The 17,986-nt window shown below is 33.3% G+C and overlaps 2 protein-coding genes across 2 annotated transcripts; both read left to right on the forward strand.

Moving 5' to 3' along the window:
* The first annotated feature begins 522 nt into the window (after positions 1-522).
* LOC101266147 (GSH-induced LITAF domain protein) lies at positions 523-4,056 on the forward strand. Its single transcript, XM_004228390.5, has 3 exons — positions 523-982; positions 3,550-3,676; positions 3,776-4,056. The coding sequence occupies exons 1-3, from the start codon at positions 735-737 to the stop codon at positions 3,857-3,859; spliced, it is 459 nt and encodes a 152-aa protein (XP_004228438.1). The 5' UTR covers positions 523-734; the 3' UTR covers positions 3,860-4,056.
* An 8,045-nt stretch (positions 4,057-12,101) lies between these two features.
* LOC138347937 (uncharacterized) lies at positions 12,102-17,604 on the forward strand. Its single transcript, XM_069296546.1, has 2 exons — positions 12,102-13,569; positions 15,850-17,604. The coding sequence occupies exon 2, from the start codon at positions 15,852-15,854 to the stop codon at positions 17,421-17,423; it is 1,572 nt and encodes a 523-aa protein (XP_069152647.1). The 5' UTR covers positions 12,102-13,569; positions 15,850-15,851; the 3' UTR covers positions 17,424-17,604.
* The last annotated feature ends 382 nt before the right edge of the window (positions 17,605-17,986 follow it).

The following is a 17,986-nucleotide window of genomic DNA, read 5'->3' on the forward strand; positions in this document are numbered from 1 at the left end:
CAATTACAAAATGCACAAGGAGACCATTTAAATGGAGCGATCAAAATAGAATGGAACATTTCAGTATTGACTTTCCATAATTTTTAAAAAATAATAAATAATAAAAGTAATATTACCAAATCACCCTTTGAATGTATTGAATTTAACAATTTGGAAACTGTAGTAGATGTTGAATATTATTTCCGTCCATTTTATTTGTCTTGATTTTTTTTCGAGAGTCAAACTAAAATGTTTTTTTGATTAACATTTTATGATGTGTTTTTATCATATTGCAAAAATTGCTAGTTATAGTACTTTTTGAATATTTAACGTATCGAATTAATTTAATATAATTTAATTTTAAAAATTAATTAAATTAATTTTCGAAAAATATAATATGACAAATAAAAATAAATAAAAAGCGTGATATTTAATAGCAAGGTTTTACCAATACAAAAAAAATTATCTCTTCAATTTATTAAATAAAACAAATAATATTAAATAATTATTTTTAATATAATAAACGAATAATGATCCATTCCTAGTTTCCTTCGTTATAGATAACGTCAAAGTTAAACGATAAATACACGGCGATTTATTAGTCAATTTTTTTTTTTAAGAAACCAAATTAATTAATTTGCCCCCCTATAAACGCTACAACAATTCTACAAACGCGTAGTGTGCAAAATAAATAATTCTGAATTTTATTTATTTTTATCACATAGTAATAATCAACATCAATTTGATCACCGGAGATGGCGAAGTTCGAAGAGCCGGCGATCGGAATTCCTTACAACCCGTCGGCGCCGTACCAGGCTCCGATGCCGCAGCAATTTCAGCAGCAATACTATGTAGGTCAAAATCCTTATCAAGCAGGTATGGTTCCACCAAACGCCATTTATGGAGATCCTAAAGGAATTCCGATTCAACAAACTATTTACAGAGATACACCTGCTCCTTTCAATTGCCTTCACTGTGGCAACACCGGTCTCACCCAAGTCAAGTAATTCTTCTCCCTTTTTAACCTCTTTAAACCCTTTTTTGGGAGGATAATTGTAATTTGCAGCTTTGGTTCCCTGTTACTCTTTATTGTTGTTGTTGTTCTGTAGTCTAGAACTTATTCGGCATGTTATTGAAGCGAAATCAAAGTATTGCTAGTTTTAGATGATGATTGTAGGGTTTCGTTGTTACGTTATGCGTATTTTAGTATTTTAAGATATTGTATCAGTAGTTAGTATACTTGTGTTTGTAACGTTTCGTTTGATGTATTAATTTTGCCTTGATTGATCTATATTACAAAGTGGAAGTTTTCTTTTGTTTGTCTGCAATGTGTGTGCAACTTTGTTGTTCTATTCATGATATGATTTTTTGGTGATGAATTCTCACTGAAAGCTAATTCACCTTACCTTTATCAGCGAATTTATCAGTATTCTAAATGAAAGTCGAATGGTTAAACCTTTTTTTTTTTTTGGGATAATTGCAATTTGCAGCTTTGGTTCTTTGTTACTCTATATTGTTGTTCTGCCATTGGTAGTATAGAACTGGCTCGGCATGTTATTGAAGCAAAATCAAAGTATTGCTAGGTATAGATGATGATTGTAGGGTTTCATTGTTACTTTATGTGTATTTTAGTATTTTAAGGTATTGTATCAGTAGTTAGTATACTTGGGTCAGCAAAAAGTTAAATCTCCCAAACCTAGAAAAAAAGAAGGAAAAGTTAAATAGATAAACAGGTATCTGTTTCTCTGGTCCTCTAACTGCATCGCAGTTTAGTTGGATAAGAAAGATATGGAAGAAGTTTGGAGGAGAATACCCCTTTTGCACACCTGCTACCTTTAACTAATGCAGGGTGGAATAGTTTTATACATATTGGGTTAATGGGGCATGCAAAAACATTCTGTGTAGATAAATCTTGGTGGAACCATGGAAAACTTACAATCACGTTTCATTCTATAACTGATATCTGGATTATAGTTTGTAACTAAACAGTGCAGCTTTTTCTCCTTTCCTTCTGGATCCTTAAGCAAACGCAGTCCCTATCCCACCTTCGTTGATAAGAGGTAACAAGTGTGAGACTTCAGTATTACGTCAGGGGTCTATCTTCATCTCTTGTAACTTATATTTATTAGTATTACTTTTGCACTTCATGTGACTACTGTTAGACCATGTTTATGCAGATATTGTTGGTGACAAGGCTTTATTATGTCCTTTCATATGAGATGTGTATATCTAAGTAAATAGTATACTGAAGTATGAGCATGAGAATTCATTCCTGAACTTTGTTAATGGTCTAGTTTATTCCTGAGTTAATTGTACCACTGATTCTTTTGACAGCTACTTAAACAAGAACTTCGATGTTAAACATAATTAAGAGATTTTGAAATTCTTCCATAGTCGAGAACAAATAGTAAGCAGTCAACCCCCTTCTTCTTAGCTTCCGAAGAAAAACGTGAACATTCTTCTCTAGATTCTTTCATTGGCTAATGGGGATATCCAAAAAGGGTTTCTTGTGGTCCTAAAGATGCTAAAGACCTTGGTGGGCAGAGTAACTCGTGTATCTTTGTTGGTGGAGGTAGCAAGTACACAGTGAAATAGTCCAGGTGCGGTAACAGAACACCACATTATTGAAAGGAAAAGGAAAAGGAAAAAAAAAGGATGTTTAAGAAACAGACTGCCGCAATAGCAATACTTACCGAGACGTGTGATTTTCACTGCGTTTACAAATTACGCCTTAGACAGAGACATTGCTGTTCTCCTCTGTTAATGGCCTACTAGAGTTGACTTACCTTTCTCAAAAAGTTTCTCTACCATAATAGCAATTCTAAGAGTACATAAGTGCCTGTTAGGGTAAAAAGAAATCTGATTTCCATTTTCCAATCCCAGTGGTTTCACATTATAGTGACAGGCCCATGTAGGAAAATTTCATGGCTGAAGTCCATCACATCCAATAGGTAGAAGACCAAACTTACAAATTACAAAAGGTAGACTATCCATATGACAGTGTAACACATGCTTAGCATGAATTTTTTCGTTGACTTTGTAACTGACCAAGTTTAATGTGCAAGGAGCAGAGATAGATTAGAGATCCACATACATACATTCATACATCTATATATAAAATGTGTATGCTGTGCTGCGCATATGTTTGAATATCATGTTGCAGCTCATGGTTGATTCAGCTGAGTTGGCTTGCATACCACTGGCAGCAAAAACTTTATGGCACTCTAGCAGCAATTGAACTTGTATATGCAATTCCCAACTTCTCTATTTTGTGAATGTTGAAGCAACCTGTAATTCAGCATTAGCAATATGTGCCTTCTAGATCCATATTTATGTTCTTAACTTCTCTTTGCAGTAACTAATAAAAAAATTGTCTTCGTGGCATAAGCGATGTTTTGTTGCAACAAACAACTTTGCTTCCGACTTCTCCTGTAGAGGTCTATCTAGAGTTTATGTATACTCGCCTGTTTTAACTTCCATCAGCTTTGAATTGACGGGCTTTCTTACTATGGCCTATTTCGAGTATGTGTCAGCGAAATTCTGATTTCCTTTAATGTGTGTTCCATTTAGATCAAAACCGAGTCCTGCAGCTTTTGTTGGATGCATGACACCATTTATGCTTGGAGTATGCTTTCTGTTGCCATCAATGGATTGCCTCTGGCACAAGTATCATTATTGTCCAAGCTGCAATCAAAAGGTAACGATCTTTTACTGATCTAACTTTATGTTCCGCGTTTATTTCAGGGAATCTTATGTCATTTGATGGTTTGTTAAGCAAGCTTTCCGCGTTTTGTAGGTTGCCGATTTTGAGAAATCCGATTTTTGTTTGGTTATGGACCCTCCAAACTGGGAAGAAAAAAGTTTTGCTTTACCTGCATGAGGGCATAATCTTGGATTTGCCTGGTTTAACCCCTTTTCTTTGTATTTTTGTGTATAAATACGTGTTTCTTGTTTGCTCAAGAGAATGGATGTGAACTAAAATGCAGTTTGTTATAACTATAGATTTTTCTATTGTTGATTGCTCTTTTGAGTTTTGTGTATTTAAACAATGAAATAAAAAAAATTATGATGTCGAAATGTCGCGCCCTTGTTTTTTCAATTTTGTGGGATAAATTCACTCACTAATCGTAATATTATAAGTTTGGGTACAATCTATGCGGTATCAATCAAGATATCAAAATTTTGGTTACAAATAAATTAATTCTAGTTGACTTGTTTAGCATTACAAAATACTTTTAATTAGAGGTAAAAATACTTCGTAAAAAATACTTTTTCTAGAAGCATTTTATCAAAAAAAGAAAACTTATCCACATCAGGTGTTTATATCAATTCAATATATGCATGTCATAAATTTATAATTCATTTTATATAATCTTATTTGTCGATGAGTAGATATAATATTTCTCTTTCTATGAATATCTCAAACATATATAAAAGAAAAATTAAGTCCTAGTTGAATTAAATAAGTGATGAATCAAATATATAAGAAGACTCCTATTAAAATACTACTTCTTCCAACGAATTACAAGAAATTCTAATCATCAAGTTCCAATTTTAATATATATATATATATATAATTTTAATATCAATTTTATCAGGATTTTTTTGTGATAATGGTAGAAAATAACAAATAAATAAATTAAATTAAATGTAATAACTATTTTTTAATTATTTTCATTTATAGGCAAATACTCGATCACTTTGCTATTATAGGGCCCCATTGATTTGTATAAATTATTAAGAAGTTAAAACGAGTGTTTTCTCTTTTTTCTTTACTTTATACAATTTTTCTGCACTGTATAAATATACAAATTCGTATAAACACTCACATCTTCATATACTTATACAATTCACCAAAAACACTAAATAGGTATATGTATATATTTTACAAATTCGTATAAACACTTAACATCTTCATATACCTATACAATTCACCAAGAATACTAAATAAATAAGTTTTCATATCTATGTTTCTGTTAAACTTCTCATATTTGTAAATTATGTGTGTTTAATTTTTGCTAAGTTCATGTAAATATAAGAATATTATCATGAATCTATTTTGCCTAGTATATGGTTAGTCTCTTAGCCTCTTAAAAGTATCGATGGATTAAACTGTAAATTCCTAAGACGAGTCAGGTTAAATGTTCTAAAAAAAGAACTGTGAATAACCATTTCCGGGATGGGGTTAAAGAAGATTACTCTTAAGAACAAAGGCTAAGGGAAAGAAATGAACAGTATTAATAGATTCATGAATGGACAGAGTCCATTAAAAAAAAAAGAGGAAGTTTAAACTAGAAACTAATATGATAATTACATAATAGAACAAGAGAGTGAAGGAGTACTAAGTAGGATTGTACAACATAAAGAATTAAAACAAATCAATCTAAACATTTTATTGAAACATCAGCCTATTTTTGGTATCAGATAATCTGATTCTAATGACGTATTAAGATCAGATATATTTTTTATTTTATCCTTTATTTTTTGTACTAATTTTATATCTTCAATATTAAAATTTCTTTGTCCCTTATTTCCTGTCTTAGAATATAATGGTCCTACTATTTTTCCTAAATCTTTAATAAAAGGTCTTGCATAATTAACTATGCCTAAAATTTTTTGTAAATCTTTTAAATTATCTAATTTATCTGGCATATCAAAGGCCTTTTTAGCTATATGAGGTTGTAATTTAACCTTCCCTTCTCCTAAAGTGATTCCTAAAAAATTTATATAATTTTTACATAATTCTATCTTCTTTTTACTAATTATTATTCCATTATTAACAAATAACCTAAAGACTGTTTGTAAATGTCCTAAATGTTCTTTTATATTTTTACTGAATACTAAAATATCATCTACATATACTAAAACAAATCTTTTATATTCTCCAAATATTTTATCCATTTTTCTTTGAAATATTGGAGGTGCTATTTTTAATCCAAATGGCATAACTAGCCATTCAAAATGTCCTTCGGGGCAAGTAAATGCAGTCTATATATATATATATATATATATATATATATATGACAAATTCATATAAACACTCAACATTTTCATGTACTTTACAATTCACCAAAAACACTAAATAGGTATATGTATATAACTTACAAATTCATATAAACACTCAACATCTTCATATACTTATACATATTATGGATATACAATTATATAAAAGATCATATATACAAATTACAACTTTATACACAAATTTCCATTTGAACAATACATCCGTATTTGTGTTCATCCGTAACAAACTATAATTTTACTACGAAATGCAATTTTGAAAAGTTTGCCATCACATAAAATTAAGAATTTTATATTTGCTATACATAAAATTTCCCCACTTTTTACGGTAATAGCTATTTAATAATTAACCAACCATTGCAAAGGGTGAATGATCAGTTATAAATAGTTAAATTCTATTAGTAGTGCAACAATTATTTTTTTAATATCCTAATATATAGTATTAGATATATATGTATTTATCATTTTAAAAAGGGAAAATTTTATATAATGATAAATTATTTATTTAAATAAATGCTATAACCACACTTTGATTTAATTGTGTCATGTGACAAATTATTTTTCGAGTCACCTCTCTCCCTCAAACTCTCTTTCCCTCCCTCCCTTTGTCGTTCACCTCTGTCGCTTAATACAATCAGAAATGAATAAATTGTGTTTCTGTTTGTATAAAGTGAGAGAAAATTGTATATACACATGTAAACACATATATCTTCGTCCTATTTCACTGATAATTATACAATACAAATATTCCCCTGCCCGGTTCTCTTTTGTCTTTATCTCTTTCTCGCTTTATACAAACACAAATTATATAAAATACAATGTATAATTTATGTTTGGATAAAGCGCGCACGAGAGAGAACGATGTTTGATATACAAACGTTTTATTTCGATTCAATTGTATACATATTCAAATTTTATACATATATACAAACACATAAAATTGAATTGAGATACTGTAAATGATTTATACAAACAATAGGCTGTCAATAATTTATACAAATGGTTTGCAAGCGAATTATACAAATATGAAGAGGAGCCAACGAATTGTACAATTGTTTTTTTGTATATATGTATAGCGAAATAGTCTAACTTCTTTTGTATATATGCACGTGAAATTATACATATTTAAGTTTACTATTAAGCGTAATTATGCAAACTATAACTATAAATACAAATATGAATTTTGTGATTATTATATGTGAAAGTTGCTGCTCAATAACAAATACCACATAAAATTAGTTAATGTATGTGCAAGCTGCTCTCTTGACACAATTCAAAAAATAAAATATCAAAAAGTAAAATATATTTTCACTCAAATATATGTAATTACTATAGTTAAATATCTCACACACTATCAATATTGAAACAATAAAAATTTAAATAATATTATATATTTTTCACTCGAAATCGTAAATATAACCATTAAATTATTAGAATAGCAATTTGGTATAAAAACTGTATGAACATAAATCTAGCAACTAATGTGATATACCATGTTTCTAATGGTAAAATTTTTAAAAAATAAAATAATCTAATACGAATATCAACAAATTTTTTTTATAAGAATATACTATTTAAGATCTTAATTTACATAAATTATTCTAGTCTTTTTATTTACAACATTATGATTTTAATTATAAATATGACAATTTATTAAAAAATAAATAGTTACACGATTTATGACCTATTTTATTGGTTAGTTCGGTGATTTTATGGGACTCTTATTTTACCTATTATTTTGTTTATTGTTTAGAATCTCAACTATATTTAGATATATTTCTTTAATAAAGACTCACATTTTTCTTTTTATCTGTCACATGTTTTTGATTTCCCTTGTATTAAGAAACTAGATAAATTTACAATTTTATCCTTATTTAATTTTTTTGAAGTCATTTATTTAATAAATGATAAATAAATTCAGCCTAAAATAAGGGTCTCACTTTTGCGAACTAGTCTTCGATTTTGTGAGCATCGCTAAAGCAAGCTTAATTAAAACGTGTTCTATCACTTTCAAGACCCATTCTTTACTAAAAAATAAACCAACAACAAAATCATCAAATAGACACTCGAGATTAGTTCAGAACCCCATACACATAAATAAATATATGCAACCTAACTAAAATCGACGTTTAAGACTAAAAAGAGTCCAACGTCTTCTTTACCCGACATATGTAATAGTCACAAAAAATGAACCAACACCTAAAAGGTAAAAACAAGATCGGGAGATCTGAAAATTCCACTAATATTTTTTTTAGGCCTAAAATCATCCTCCGAATCTAATGAAACTTTCATAAATTCAATTTGAGCATTTGAACCTCAAACGTTGTGAAAAGTTATTCCGAAGGCTAAAACTTCTAATTTAGAACTTCAAATCCTCAAAAAGACTCCAACTCTGAAATATGCAACTCTCTTAGACCATTTTTCACAAAATTTTGCGCCGAATTGAATCTATGACATTTTATTATGATACTCAAAAATTCAAAAGATACTAAAAACCATTTAAAAATAATTTTAGCCTTTTAAAACACAAAAAAACTTACATTATTCACAATTTTTATTCAAAACTCGAAATAGTTTTCAAAATTCAATCAACATTAGCTTGAGGTCAATATAAGGAGGGGTAAAGTAATTGTTTTATATAAATTTTCAAAAATGATTTTCTTAATTATTACAATGTCACATTTCACCCTTGCACCTCTGACAAATATTACACATCTTTTTTTCATTCTCTTCTGATAGAACTTTATAGCATAAATGCCAGAATAACCACCAATAGAACTAGCATGGAAATAAGAGATCAACTTGGCCTCACAGTCATACGCAGATAAAGCTTTGATTATATATATATATATATAACTTTAATCTTTCATAATTTTTTAAGTTTGTCACTTTAAAAATTCCTAATATTTTTTTACTATTGTAATTTTTTATATAATTAAATAAAACCTGTGCTTATTAAAACTACTAGTAATATTAGATGGTATAACATATAATAAAGGACTCCAGTAGTGAATAAAACCTAAAATGTCAAATTGATTGAATTTATATCTTAAATGCATATTTTCGTAATAGTATATTCGTCATGTCAAATTCTTGGATAGGCCTCTGCCGCTAACCCATTGCTAAAAGAAGTAATAGGCTTGACATCCTGGGTTAATAAGATTTCAACTTATTAACTTTATATTTACAAAATTTTTGAATGTATGAATGTATGTATGAGTGATTTTCATTATATTATTTACAATTTTATACAAATTTTGATTTTATTTTTTGTGTAGCTAAAATGAATACTTTCATCAACAACAAGTCCAACAAGAAAAACGTGGTGTTCATAATGGGAAAAATAGGAACACCACTTTCTTCTTGTTGCTCCGATTATGCAAACTATTTTTTTCTCGTTGAGCTTGTTGGTGGTGATAAAAGTAATAATTTTAGCCACATATAAAATTGAATCATATTTAATATAAAATAATAAATAATCTTATGAAAATCATTTATACTTATACTCATACATTAAAAATTTATAGATATATAAAATCAATAAGTAGAAATCTTGCTCGAGATTGAATAAACTATGTAAAGAATATGAGGAAGAGCTAATACAAGTGCAAGGTAAGTCATTTGTTGTATAGGGGGTTAATGGATGAGATGTATACAAGAAATTTTTATTCCAATTGTAAATTACATTAAAAATTTGATGATTCATTGGTGTTTTTTTAAATAGACAAGTATGTAAAAGAGAAAAAATCAAATTAGATAATGATGAAGAATCATAGAAAAAAATTAAGAATCGGATTAATTTATTTTCTTCTCTTAAATACTTATCAATTTCAGGAATATTCATGAATTGTGAATTTCTTTGATGTAATCGGTATATTTAATAAATATTACTTGTACATTATCTATTTATCCTGAATAGAACCTAATTTTCAAAAATAATTTAATTTATTGAAACAAAATTTTGTAAATAGAATGATTATAAAAAAACATTACGATAAAAAGATAAAAAATATTAGATAATTATTTTTCATTTGTATAACTCTTATATGACTTCTATATATAATATATAACAGTACTACACAAATTATGGTTTGGTAAGTAAAATAAAAAATATTACTCCCTCCGTTTCAGAAAGAATGACTTGGTTTGACTTGAAATGAAGTTTAAGAAAATAAAAAAGATAATTCTAAATTAAAATTATGTGAAATGTACAAAACTGTACTTTAATCTTGTGTTCTTAAACATGTTACGAGATTATTTTTTTTGAACAAACTAAAAATGAAAATAAACTCATTCTTTTTAAACAGAGAAAAGTAGATGATTGTTTTACAATTGTATAACTCTTAGTTGCAAAAGAAAGTGATGTTCTTACCGATAAGATCACCAACACTTGTGCATTTTAAAAAATATTCAGAATTTAAATAATATAAATATACAAAATTAAGAGTGAAACCTTACTTGAGAGAGAATGATAGTATAAAAAATATATTATGCTTGTAATAGTAAACGAGATAGTATGATTGGCTTTTATATTAGTATGTGAGTGTGGACTTATTAATTGGTATACCAAATTTAGAATAAATTAATATCTTTTAAGATAAAGAACGAATCTTAAATACGTGTAATAGACCCGTTATAAATTATTCTATCTAAAAGATTTTAGATTAATAAGTAGATATTTTTAGGATAAGAATGATTCTTAAAAACGTGTGGCAGACGTGTCAGTATCTAGAAGATTGTGGATTAACACTAAAACAAAAATGCTTTAACGACAATAAATATATACATTAAGAAAGAGAAATATTTTATCGATATTAGTTAATTGTAATTTGATCCAGTGTTGCTATAAGGTTTTGGGACATTAATAAAGAGTATAAATTATCGTTAAAAATATATTTAGTTGCAATTAAATTATTATTATTAATTAATGGCGGCTAAAGATTATTTTTATTAAAGTGTAATAAGTACATATTTTTTAGGATAAGGATAATTCTTAAAAACATAAGATGGACAATATACATAGGATAAAAATATTTTTAAAAAAAATGATAGATGTATGATAAAGAATGATTTTTGAAAATGGAATAAATCATAAACTTATCTATCTGAAATATTGTGAACCATTAGTATAGCTATATACAATAATATTATTATGTTATATTTTATATGAAAATAGTTTTGACACTATATTCTAAATTAATAATCACACCTTTGAGTTTAAATAAATAATTTTACAAATATAATTATAAAAAATTAGCTCCACTTGAAAAATCATGATTTTAGCAATCATTTCGACTTTCAAGATAATAACTTTCTCGTGGCCTATATTATAAGTACATCTATCAAAGAGGGTTGGCCCAATTTCACCTGGTTTAAGCTTCGTGGGTCAACGAATTTGAAGGCTAAGGTGGATCGATTCTTCAATTGGTAGGGCTTGAAAATGTTCGGCCCAATCCAATCCTAGAAGGATCGAAGGCTGGGGCGGATTAGCGCTTCTGTTTTTCTTTTTCTAATTTTTTTCTTTTTAAACTTATAATTCTATAAAATCACGAAAATGAGAAGATTTTTCAATCAAATATGGCAAATAATGGTGGTGTTTCAATAACACTATCAAAAATCTAGTGTAATTAGCATGTATCTCGTATACCAGATATGTGAGTGAGTTAAGAGAGTGACAAGTAAAATGGGAGGGAGATAAGGATGCGAGATTAGTAAGTGTAGCCTAGATACATGTGAATCTACTTGGATAGAGTGTATCGATAAAAAAATAATCTAATTTTGGGTTCTTATATGTCACGACCCAAAATGAGCCGTGAGTGGCACCCACACTTATCCTACTATGTGAGCGAACCAACCCATCTAAACCCCAACATTTCGAACATAATAGGCAGAATATAATGCGGAAGACTTAAAACTCATTAACGAAATCAATAATTAATTTCTAAAACTCAAAACTTATCATTATCCCCAAAATCTGGAAGTCATCATCACAAGAACATTCTATCCTCAAATTACTAATTCTAAGAGTATCTAAGAAACTAAAATAACTAAACAGCTAGTCCATGCCAGAACTTCAAGGCATCAAGACGTGAAGAAGAAGATCCAATCCAAGCTAGAAACAATAGCTCACCCTGAATTCTGGCGTGATGAAGATTGGCTAGAGCTACGGTTGAGTTGAAGACGACGGTACGTTTGCTGCACTCCACAAATAACAAAGAGAAAACATACAAGTAGGGGTCAGTACAAAACACAGGTACTGAGTAGATATCATCGGCCAACTCAAAATAGATTGCAATATACATCAGATAATATCGTAAAATCAACCATAACACTCAACAACAAGTACAAGGATCATTGATAATTGTTGACACCCAATTTTGACCCGCGTCAGTGTGAGTTAATTGGTTTTATAAATCTTGTGAAAATAAGATAGATGTATATATATACCTATATGTATATACATATATGTATATGTATATGTGTGTATCTTAAAGCTTCCCTTCCTCCAGCCCATTTCCCTTTTGTTTATTTTCAGCCCACCCCATTTCTCTTCCCCTTTTCCAGCCCAACGCCCAGGCCCAATCCCTCAAGCACAAATTCCCTCTCAACCCAATCTAATCCTCTTCAGCAGCCCAACACCCTTTTCCATTTATTTTCTTTAACCCAACCCACACTCAACAGCCCAAAACTTTTAAAATACCCAAACCCATTTAACCCCGACCCAGCCCTTCGACCCGGCACCCGACCCAACCCATCTCCCCCTCTTTCTTCCTCCCCTTTCCTTCATCCCAACAATTCCCAAAAAACACAGAAAAACAGACGCCATTCCGAGAACCCAGAAAAAACGCAGAAAATCTCCCCTACGCTCTCCCACCCGTCTCTCCCCACGCTCCTTCCCTCATCCTCTCTCCCGCGCAGAAACCCACGCGTAAAGTCGCGACCCCTAGAAACCCCAGACGCGACAAAAACCCAGAAAACGCGACCCCCTCTTTCCCAGAAACAGACGCGCGTCTCCTTCGCGTGTTCACCTCTCCTCTCTCCTCGCCAGTACGCCTCGCAGCAGACTTGCTTTCGGCGGAGGGAGACCCGTATTCGGCTGTAGCAGACCTGCATCTTCGTCCTTGAGGCGCGAGATCGATCCACGTCTCCCCTCAAGGACGATTGGGGCCATCCCTTCCCTTTTTTCCGTTTCCAAAAGGACGTTTTTCAGAGAAAGATGGGGCACCATTAATGGGAGGGATTCAAATTTTGAATTCAGAGGGGCCTAGTCACGTTCTTGCCCTTCCCTCTTCCGAAAACCCTATATAAACCCCTTTCGTCCTCAAGAAAAGGGGTTAGAATTTTGAGCGCTAAGAATTTCGAGGAGGGAAAAATCGTGAGTTAAGGCAATCTTTTTTTCAAAATATTTCAGCCTCTGATTCTCGAATACAAAGACACTTTGATTTTCGGGGGTAGCGTTCGCATACGAACAACAGTTCAAGCCTTTGGGAAGGTTCTTTCGTTCTTGCTGCGTTCCGGTGAAGTCGTTGCTCCTTGCTCGTTCCCGTCCCAGTTCGTCGCCAGGAACAGGTAATGTTTCACCTCTCCAAACACTCTTCATCTATGTCGTCTTCGGCGCGATGATTCTTTGTTGTGGCTGGCGTTCGCTTGAGTTATTAGTTTTAAGTGTTGGTATGTGTTGCTGTTAATCAAATGTGGATGTCTTTAGTTTATTTTGGATCAAGCATGTTGAGTATTTGAACGTTGGGTATATGGCCTGTGTTGCCGTGAATAGAAAATGTCATACATGTTGGCTGCTCGATTTCGAGGCGCATTGTACGTTACGATTTAGTGTCAGTACGCAGGTTGGTTTCGTGTTGCTTCCCGTTTTTGAGTGTGACATGGTTTAGCCGTAATATCGCATTTCCTCCTCTCTTTAAGATTGTTAAAGTCGCTGTCTTTGGTTCACATGCTGCCCCTTTACTGTTTGGTGTTGTTCGTGTTCAAGTGTTTGTCCTGTTTTTTTTGAGTTGTTTATTCAAGAATATGGTCGGGGTTGGGAGGCGCAGGTAAATGCGTATCTTGAAGTCGTTTCTAGCCTTAGAAATCGTTAATCTTCTCGCTTATGTCCTTGTGTTGGATTTAACTTTGCATAATAGCCTTTAATGTATAGATAATAGTAGCATGATTCATCAAATGTGACATTTTGCCTGTGTTAAAATCAATGAGGCGGCCGTCGATACATTCTGCTTTTCTCTTTGTGCCTGAAGTAAAGTTTACAACCTCATTTTAAAATCACATGGGGGATAGTTTGGTATGGCGCATCTTTCTTGGATAAAAGTGTGTTTTTTTTAGTTTGTTTTTCTCCTCGCATATGTGTCGGTTGGATTATATATTAATTCTTTCACTTGTTTTTGTGGCATGTGAAAACCCCTTCGAGTCCGTTTGGGATTCCCTTCTCTCCTCGCATTCCGGAAGAGCCGTAAAGGCTCAATCCTCTATCGAGTCAAGGCAAACGTATGAAGCCAATTTCGGAAAGATTGAAGAAGAATCCAAAGGCGAATTAGAAGATTTTAGTATTGTGTTGTATTTTGTTTATAATGGGCATAAGCCCTTATATTTTCACTTTCTTTGTATATTTTTATATGTCTAGACTAGGACAGGTACGAAAAAGAAGGGGTCAAAATCCAAAAAATAGGTGGGTCCAAAACTCGGTCAAGGCGAACAGAACCCGAGTTTGGACCCGAATCTCTCTCTCCCTCTCTCTCTCTCTTTACTCTTCGTTTACGTGCTTTTATTTATATGTCGTTAGTCGAGATTAGAAAACTCCAACCCCCTTTGAAACGCCTATCTATTTTATCAAAATTTAAGAGGTTTAACTAAAATGGAATCTCAAAGTAAAAAAAAATAAAATCATCAACTTGTAATGTTGTCTAAATTTCTAATAAGTTCAAAAAAAAAAAAATCAAATTCTACAAGTTTGTTTGAATATAAAGTGTCTTAGCCCCAAAACGATTTTGCAAAGTTAAATATTTCAAAACTTATAAAGTTCGCCTAGATATCTAAGTAGTTCAAAATTCGCAAGTCTTTAAAAAATAGTCAAATAAGTTAATCGTCGGAAAACCGTATTTAACGGAGTGTCTTAGGCGCCTTACACCTTCCTAAGACACTAATGAGAATCCCGAACCCTTAAAAAATGTTTCAAAACAATTTTTTCTGTTTAGGTTGTTTAGAAACGAAGTTTTCTTGATTTTTCTTAAAAATTAAGTGGCGACTCCTAAAAGTCTGAAAACAAACTCTTTTCGAAAATCACTTTTTTCGATAAAACAGAAATGGCGACTCCGCTGGGGACTATTTGGAGGATTCTAACCTTAAGACTAACTTGTTTGACTAATTGTGATAATTGTTCACTTGCTTAAATACTTTAGTTTTCGAATAATTGCATTTCATGGCATAACTTCCGCCAAACGGCAAATAGACTGCATTAGGAAACGGAAGTTACGCGGCTTACCGCGACTTCTCTCAGAAATACCTCAAGAAATCATTTGGGAGTATCGAATAAATAGTTGGAATGCGGTCATCCGACGTTATTCGATAGCTCCGCCCCGATGTTTGTCCGACTCGGGTAACCGTCTATTTGAAAACAATTCTAGAAAAGCCTAAGTTAGAGCGAAACCAAAACCAAAATTAGGCATTAGCCTAGGATGACTTAATACCCAAGGCGTATTAAGTCCATTTTAGTAGAAAACCACCAAAATCGCGTCTAAGGTCTTCGACCTCACGACGCATCATGTTATTTGACATTCGAAAGTGTATGTGTGAAAACCAACTTGGGGGTAGGGGAAAGTCTAACAGGTTTCTGTTTTGCAGGTATGGACCGTTTCCCCAAATTCAACATGGTCATCTCAGCGCCACCCCAACTAACAATGTGGCACAACGACTTAGACGGAGATCATAGGCGGACTCTCAACAAGTATGTAGGGGCTTTGATCGAGCTAATCAACATGAATGGTTGGCCAGAGTTGATAGAGGTACTCACGGGGTATTGGGACAGCCAAAGAATGGTCTTCCGTTTTGGAACGGCCGAAATCACCCCTACATTAGAAGAGATAAGGGATTGCATAGACACCGTGGGAACGGGCCTAGAAAGAAGAGCCCGAAAACAAGAGGACGTGTTTATTCCCAACAAACCTTCCGTTGAGGACATCTCGGATTGGTTAGGACTAAGAAAAGATTTCACTTATTGGTGTCAAGATTCCCACATAATGTTCAGAGATCTATACGTTAGATTTGGACACGCGAGTTTCTATGCCGCGTATAATCAGGAATTTAGAATTTCCTACAGGGAGTGGAACGAGCTCCGCCCATTGGCGTTTGCCATAGCCTTGTTGGGAACAATGGTCTTCCCGCACGGCCCGAGCCTGAGTATCAACACTAGAGTCATAACACTCGTCCAGACGCTATTCAAAGGGTACGAGAATCAAGAAACGACAAAGTACTACTCCGTAGCCCCGGTCATATTGTCAGACATATATCGCGCTTTGGGTAAGTGCAAAGAGGGACATCGGTACTTCCAGGGCTGTAATCTGCTCCTCCAATGGTGGATTCTCAGCCACTTGGCGAAGCGTGCCGGAACTCGAGAACTGCACACTCTCGACAACAAGAACACCCTCAAGGACTTGAACGACTTGTTATTCTGGGCAAACATGAACAATCGGAAGACGAGAGGGAAATGGGCCCAAATTTTCTCCGAGTTGAGAGAAGAGGACCTCCAATGGATGCTCGACCGCTTCATATCCAAAGAGGTTGTCGTAGAAAGTCGAAGATGTGTCGTGCTTCCTTTACCCGGTATCCGAGGGATCCGCCCTTACGCGCCGTTTCGAGTCTTGCGACAGTTTGGAAGAAAGCAGACTGTGCCTAGAGAAGCGTATTATGGTGCTTATGTATATGACATCGGGGACGACAGGGTGGACGACGCTACAGAGATGCTCAGAGAATGGAAGAATGCCAAGCGCATGGGCAAAGACAGTATCGCCCCTGATCAATTCAACGCTGGATGTGACGAAGGCTACAAAGCATGGTTGAAGAGGGATATACAAAACATCTCCTTTCAAATTCCGCGTAGCTTTCGTAGTGTGACAGACAGAGAGGCCAAAGCAGAGGCCGAATTACGAGAATTAAAGGAAGAAGCTAATGAGGTCTACGCCAAATTCGTAGAGAATCAAGACGCACTCGAGAGGGCAACTCGAGAGATCGAGAGACTGAAGCAAGGGTATGAAGAGTTCGACAACTGGATCCAGCAGAAAATTGAGAGGATGCGATATGAGAGCCTGGAAGACAAAGGGCGTCTGGGCGAAGGCTTTCTGTTGATGCTGAGGTACATGTTCCAACAGCACAAAAACCAGAAAAACGACGACGGAGCGGGATCGTCCGGAGCAGCATAGTGGATATCGCCCCTACGCGGGTTTTTCCTTGTTGTATTCGCATTGCTTTAGCCCCTGCGTGGGCCCAATGTTATCGCACTTTCTAAATAGCCCCTGCGTGGGTTTGTTTTTCCCTTTTAAAACGCTTCACTCATTGTTAAGTATTATTTTTGGGGGGAATCACTTGACTGGTTTAAATTCACACGTACATCATTCGAATGCGTTAGGCCTACCCTTGGCACAAAGGGTCCCCATGCATGATTAGGACGCGTTACCTATGTGCACTTAAATGCTTATGTGTTACGTTGCTTTGAATGAAGATATTGTAAACCCACTCCAAGCCCAAAACTCTAAAGAGTATACAGAATCCACTATTAAAATGTCCGACCAAAATTTCCGAGTCTCTAGTTTCTCACGCAAAATCCATCTCCCACCACAAATCCTAAATACCGCTCTATCATCCCAGGGAAGTTGAAACACCGCTATGGACAAAGGCAAGAACGTCCAGACGGAGCTCACTGAGGAGGAACTACGAAGAAAGATCGAACGAATCACTCGAGAGATTCAGAGAATTAAAGAAGAAG

Source organism: Solanum lycopersicum, chromosome 1 (genome assembly GCF_036512215.1).
Source record: "Solanum lycopersicum chromosome 1, SLM_r2.1".
NCBI classification, from domain to species: Eukaryota; Viridiplantae; Streptophyta; class Magnoliopsida; order Solanales; family Solanaceae; genus Solanum; species Solanum lycopersicum.

Coding starts and splice junctions, on each gene's coding strand:
- LOC101266147 (XM_004228390.5), top strand. CDS start 735: ATGGCGAAGTTCGAAGAGCCGGCGATCGGAATTCCTTACAACCCGTCG. Junction 983..3,549: donor ACCGGTCTCACCCAAGTCAA/GTAATTCTTCTC, acceptor TGTTCCATTTAG/ATCAAAACCGAGTCCTGCAG. Junction 3,677..3,775: donor GTCCAAGCTGCAATCAAAAG/GTAACGATCTTT, acceptor CGCGTTTTGTAG/GTTGCCGATTTTGAGAAATC.
- LOC138347937 (XM_069296546.1), top strand. CDS start 15,852: ATGGACCGTTTCCCCAAATTCAACATGGTCATCTCAGCGCCACCCCAA.